The sequence below is a fragment of the Convolutriloba macropyga genome, chromosome 3 (genome assembly GCF_964194025.1).
Source record: "Convolutriloba macropyga chromosome 3, txConMacr16.3, whole genome shotgun sequence".
Taxonomy (NCBI): Eukaryota; Metazoa; Xenacoelomorpha; order Acoela; family Convolutidae; genus Convolutriloba; species Convolutriloba macropyga.
Window position 1 is genome coordinate 77,568,823 of NC_134470.1, and position 6,952 is coordinate 77,575,774.

Here is a 6,952-nt window from a genome sequence, read left to right on the forward strand (position 1 = left end):
TTTGCCCCCCCCCCCCCAGAGGGGGGGGAGTGTGCGTGAGATCAAATCTTTGAAATTTTCCACACACCCGCTCTTCTCTGAGAAACGGCACGAGATCGACCACAGTTAAAGCTCCTGGGGTTTATAGCGGGTAGGGGTGAGGAGGAGGGGAGGGGGGGTCAAATTTCTCTCAATTGTCGGATCTATTCTGTTTCGCACCCCCCCCCCCCCCCCCCCCCAGTGTTTTTTATGACCCCCAGTTACAAATTATATGTTGTTATATAGCACGTTACTATGTAAGAACATAGCATGTGCGCCTGGGGGTCATAAAAAATTTATGCTAACTAAGCTGGGGGGGGGGGGGGGGCAAACAATAGATCCCAATTGTCATGTGATGTTTGATGTTTGTGGTTTAAGGAGCGAGTCTGTTTGGTATTTTGACATTGATTGTGGCTGGTCTGTACACGAGCATCTTCAAGACAGCCCTGCACCAGAGGACTCTAATCAGAAGGACAATGCCTGTCATCATAGACAGCAATGGACGACCCACCACTGCCGGCTCAGAGCTCGACTCCATCGGACAACAGATCAAGGTCGAAATTGATTCAATGATTGAAAAAAGAAGGGTCTTTCCCATTATAGCCCCCCCTCTCGCCGGCTTAGTGGTCAGGTAATCTATAGCCCTACCCCATCATGATAAATAAACCGTAATGGGGGTTATTTCGTGGCGGGGGGGGGCTATAATGGGACAACCCGAAAAAAAAAGATAATTATGTAGTGAGTTTAATGGGCATTTGCGTTCACTTTGAACGAGGGGATTTTTTCATCAGTTTTTTTTTAATTTTGGACCGATTCTGCCCCCCCCCCCGCAGCTTAGTGGGTACATAAATTTTTTGCTAAAGGCTTCATTTCTCTAGAAAAGTATACGTTGAACAAGTAGAAATTTTGTCAAGCTATGATTAGCTTAACTTATGCACAATTTACATTAGGTTGTTCTCAACCTTCTAGGTTGTTCTCAACCTTCTAACACTTGACAAAACAAACCGACCACACAGCAATAGCTTGACATGACTAATAAGTTATCAAAGTTATCAACAATACAATCGAAATTGAGATGAACCAATTCAACAAATTTTTTCACTCCTATCTCGCTTTCCTAAGTTGAATAACAGTATAATGCATGTTAACAGATAAGAGTAAGTATGAAAATTCTACCTTAAAAAAAGATGAACAAATTTCCCTTCACACGATCAGACCCAAGACGAACTGCAAGGGTTATCTTGCAAGATTCTGGCTGAAATCTTGCACGATCTTGCAAGATAACCGTTCTATTCTGACTGGGGGAGCGCACGATTATTCGATCAATCTGTTTCGCAGACAATTAAGTTCTAATTCGTTAAGAATTGATTCCTAAAGACTGTTTCAACTGTATGGGTAGATATGTTCAACAAAATCCTGTAGTTTATCTTCACCTTAATTTATTAGTTTGTATAAATAATGGTTAAAGATCATGCGTATTTTTTATGAGCTATAATGCTTGATATCTGTTTTTAAGAATCCTTTTCTGCGCGTAATTTTTTTGAAGATTTGTCTGTCATTTTTGAAGTTGGCAGAAACTTGAAATGAGCAGTTGAGCAAAGTCAGTTGTAAATTGGAGAAAGGTCGTTTTTGAGTAGCATCAAATTTAGTTTATATGATGTTTGAGTCCGCGAATGAAACTAACATTTCCTGGATATAGACAAAAATTTTAATGAGAAGTAAGCATATTTGGGTAAAACGTATCTGAGAAGTTCTACCCTAATTGAATAGTAATGACAATTTAACAAGAATTTGCAGATTTTGAAAAATTTATTAAATATGAATATATTTGCGGACAGTATTTGGTTTGCAGTATTTTAATAATTGAAAAATTTTGTTAAGTAATTCTTAATATTCCGGCTACGGATTAAGTGCAAAGTAAATTGTGATATACGACTAATAAAATCGAAATCAAATAAAATTTTGAGTTAATGCATATGAAATAGATATCACAGGAAAAATTATCTTTGATCTTAAATGCTATGTATTTTAGGAAATCAATTTTGAAAAGTTTTGCAAACTGTTAAACTGTATTTAAAAAATACAGATTATTGCAGCCGCATTTCGTGAGTGAGCGATTATAATTTAATAATTCGCGTTTTCAATGGAGCCGACTCTAATGCCTAATTCGACCCAAATTAATTTTGCTTAAGGGCAGCAGAGTTTGCTGGATCCATTGAAAAAAAAACGATAGTTTTATTAAATTTGGCGGCTCATTGGTTAAAAGTAAAATTTTGCTTCCTTACCCCATTGATTCTGGAAATTTTATCGTGTAAGATCTTAAGAAAATGCTTCGAAGAAGATGTTGTCGTGTAACATCTTACACGACAAAATTTTTTAGTAACCATCTTATCAGATCTTACACAACAAAAAATCTGCCAAGATTGAGTTTTTATCGCGCGAGATTTGATTGTTATTAATGCAGTTTTGAAGTTTTTTATTCAACGAAATGCGATTATTGTTTAAAATGAACGCAAAAGCTGATGTAACTCTGATTTAAACTATTTAAAAACTTATTTTGTCAGCATCTAACAAGTTATCTGGTTGCACCTTTGCTCAAACTTTAACAGTTTAAAAACTGAACTTTTAGATATGAAATCCGGCAAATAAACTGCTTCCTATTTCACATGTTTGCCATAATGTAGTTCCACCGTTAGATGCCACTGTTGTCAATTGTTGTGTAATTTCAAAACAATTAAACAAAAATCTCTATCTGACAATTTTAATACTAACACAGCCTCATATGTTTAACTGACTGTTTGGATATTTTCCGTCTATGTCCCCCAGTACGTTATACACCACCAAATTACAGAGCGCGTGCCATTACATAGTAAATCATAATGTTGAAATATGGCACGTGCGTCTGTTGGGTGCAAATAAAATGCACCCGCTTAGCTAGGGATCCACAAACGGAAAAGATCCAACGATTTCACTTTTACTCTTAAATAACCATGCGCTTAAATAAAGAGCTTACCACTCACAATATTAGCTCAGTTTATTGCTTTATATTTTGTCATGCGCAGTAAAAGTAATTAAATATATAATTTTATTGTTGTAGGAAAAAAATGAAACTCTCCTTTTTTTTACTCCTCAATCATAATAATGTAACAAGTTGAAAAATCTAGATTACACTAATATCTCAAAACTTGTTCACAGTATAGGACACTAGAAGTCAGCAAATCTTTTTAAAAATTGATAGTTGGTCAAGAAAATTGCCACTAAATTCTAAACTCATTATTTTATATTATGCATGATGTTCTAATAATAGCATGCATTAACAATCCAGCTGATTTCTGTTTTTCGTTTATTTTCTCAAAAATTAATCTTTGCTTGTTTTTTTTTAAATTTCTTTTCAGATGGCGTTTTTGATGGAGTTGATGGAGTTGTATCTTGATATCTGCAGTAATTCATAAACCATGGCAAATAACTTGCTGTTTTCTCCTTTTTCTCTAGTTGTGTGCCAAACTATGGTCATACGACAATTGTTTTCAAAGCCCAAATCTTGTTTTGTCCGGGAGCATTATTCTTTTATGTTATCTTAATTCGTCACTGTTTTTTTTTTCAAGTTGATTGGAGATATATATATATATATATATATATATATATATAATATTACGAATATTTTTTAACGGTATTTAAGTGTAAATATAGCATTTACATTTTCCCGTACCTAACTCTAAAGCTAATTCAGTACTGATCCAGAAGCATTAGTATCACATTTTGCACTTAACTTTTTCTAATTCAGAGAAATTCAGAGAAATTTGAGAGAAAATCCAGAAAGAATCTATACTGTTAGATTCTCTCTGATTGCTATCTGATAGGAAACATGGAACAGTTTAAATAATCACCTTTTATAAAGTGACATTTTTGTTCCTATGTCAGATATGCTATACCATGGCCATAAAAAATCGACTCAACATTTAATCTTATGAGATTTTAAAATAATTCTGCAAAAATTTTTAACGCTCTTAAAAAATCAAAATTTCTTTCTATACTCTTACTGGATTATTTTTTTCTTCTAAGTTTCTTGGACGAATAATAACTACGGCTTGGGAGATCTTACAGGGTCAACTTTTGGTCTCGTTTAAATCACGAATGGATGTCGTAAAATTTGACGACTATTAATTGGAGGCTGTATTGTTTTTGCAGGCTCTGGTCGGGTACATTCTGATTGGCATTTCGACTTTTTTGGCGTGGGTGCTGCCTATAATCTACCTGTTAGTGGTTCACTGTGTCATCATGAAGTACAACGGAGACATTCCCCCCTCCGATATCAGCACCCTCCTCCTCGCCCTCCACCAGCTCCTGGGCGTCATTATGACCTTGAACAGTGCAATAAACCCAATCATATACTCCTACACCCAGCGACCATTTAAGGAGAACTTCGCTAAGGTGTTCCATAACGTTGCGCAGAAGTTGCAAGTCCAAGTTAGACACAAAAGTCCGTCCATAACGCAGATGATGCACGTTGACGAAAATAACAAGCCGGGTAATTGTAACAGTCTCAATACGAATAATCTGCACGTTAGACAACCCAGCATTGCAAATGGGTCGTCCTCGTCAAATGTTTAAACAGTACACTGATGCAATGCTATTGAAGTTTGCAAATTTTCTGTTAAGGCCCCCTACCCACCCATTCATCTATGTAAAGCATAGTCACAAATTAATTGATTATGGTACCCAGGCTGAGGTCCCAGACCAAAATGACCTCGGATCAGACCATTTACAGGCCATTGTTGAGAGCGAAGGAGATGGGGAGCCAATAACGGAAAATATGACTCCAATAGTCACTCATTTCCCCCCAAAAAATTGTTTTGAGTGTGACGCAAGCTTCTCAATTAAGCTTGAGGAGTATTATTTTAAGTTGAAGCTTGAAATTTGAATGTGATTGTTTTAATCAGTATCAGACCTATGAGTGAAAAAAAATAATTTCAGAATGAAAAAATTGTCCGTTTAATTTCAATTCTGATTTTTTTCAATGAATGATATTGAAGTTAAAATTATTGGATCTTTTCCGTTTGTGCCCCCTCCCCAGTTTAGTGGGTGCATATTATTTGGATCACCCCCCCCCCCCAGACGCACGTGCAATATTTTAACATAATGATTTTTTCCAAACATAATCAATTAATGTAAATTAAAGTATAACCGAAAGTTTAAAGTTTACATGCCTTCAGAATAATAAGGAATATACATTAAAATAATCAAAATTATACAACTCTTCTGGTTATTGGTTAATGACCCGTCCTCTGTAACTCTGGGGTGCATATCGTACTGGGGGAGGGGGACAAACGGAAAAGATCCAAATTATTGATAAAATTCTTTCCAAGAGGAGTTAATGAACTAGTGCACTATACTGTATGTGACATTGATTCTGTTTTGTGATTCTGTTTAGTTAGCAGTTTGTAAAATATTACGTAATTCGCTCTTTGTTTTCTCTGTGGTCGACATTATAGATTTAAACCAGTATTTCTGTGCTTTGACAATTATCAAATTAAACCCTATATTTGCTCAGTTTTTCCTCCCCGTACCTAACTCCAAGTGCGTTTCAGTACTGGGCCAGTATAAGTGCAATTTCTCATCATTACTGAATCATAGACTGAATCATGTCACTTTTTTGGCTTGTCAGACTTGCGTTCAGTCTGATTTTACAATGGTCAGGCTTGGGCCAAGGGCAAAAATAAAGTTCCGTACGTGGATCGAGCCCACAATCTTCAGCTTCGGGGACGTGCGTTCTCCTGCCTGCGCCACCGTGACTCTTAAAAGTTTGGCTTTTGCGCCGTTAATATACGCTTTGTATTTTGCGCCGTTCATTACTACAGTGTGTCGCCAGGTCAAAATTAGTTTTTTGGCAAGAAATTGGGCAAAATTTTGGATTTTACTTACAAAATAAAGTAAGAGGGGTTGGAACCTACACCCGAATATCTTGTAGTTGAAATTTGAAATTCGTTGTCATCTCACAATTAATATCTAGATATGTATTCAATGTGACGAGATCATTCACACCGTGTCAACCCATTTGTCAGAAAAAGTCTGGGAACGTCTATACGACATCGCTTTGAAAAAAATAATTCATTCTTATTTCAATTTGACGAAGTTACAGTTACTTCAAGCCCGCACATGACCAGGTCCAGACCCAAATTGAGCTATGATCAGACTATCCAGACAAAAGTTACCTCTGATCAGACCTTCCAGACCAAGATGACCTCTGATAAGACTTTCCAGACCAAAATGTCCTCTGATCAGACCGAACCCTGACCTTTGTCCAGACTATAAAAAGACACTGATCAGACTTTCCAGACCAAAGTGACTGCTTTTCAGACTCAATCTAAACCAAATCTGAAATATGCACCTTTTCTCTGTTTTTTTTTTGCATCGTTGGCGATTTGCTCAACGCAACGAAACAATTTTTTGGCGATTAAATTATAAATTCCAGACAAATTTTACTTCCTTTGATCAAACAACACCAAAGTTGTTGCAAATTCAAAAGTACATCTGCATTCATGATTTCAACCAACTTCTTGTTTTCAACAAATAGTCAAAAGATTCAAAATCATCATCAGCTTAACGTCGAGTTATAAATTTTCTTCCACCTCATAATTAAAACTTGCCCTGTTCGGCAACAACTAGGTATAACTTTAAAACAATGAATTTTTCAAACACATTTACAAGCACATTTTTCAAAGTTTTTAAAAACGTAGTCAAATAGATTGTAATTTTAATATGAATTGTCAATCATCATTTAACAATATACCTCTTCTGTTTCATTTTTTCAATTCATTTATAGTATTAATTGGCGCACGAAAACTGAAAAAATTGTAATTTGTAGATGTCTATAAATAAGTGAGGGTAAAGTTAACCAAAATCGAAAGCTCATATTTGAAGAATACATGTCAAC

The 6,952-nt window shown here is 35.8% G+C and overlaps 1 protein-coding gene across 3 annotated transcripts in view; it reads left to right on the forward strand.

Annotated features, from left to right (window-relative positions):
* Window positions 1-4,686, forward strand: part of LOC142336477 (adenosine receptor A3-like) — a 72,587-nt gene extending 67,901 nt beyond the window's left edge. For all 3 annotated transcript variants that reach the window (XM_075385350.1, XM_075385349.1, XM_075385351.1), the window contains exons 5-6: window positions 397-572; window positions 4,207-4,686. In XM_075385350.1, the coding sequence (XP_075241465.1) occupies window positions 397-572; window positions 4,207-4,629 (599 nt within the window). In that variant the 3' untranslated portion in view covers window positions 4,630-4,686. The remainder of the gene's footprint in view (window positions 1-396; window positions 573-4,206) is intronic.
* The last annotated feature ends 2,266 nt before the right edge of the window (window positions 4,687-6,952 follow it).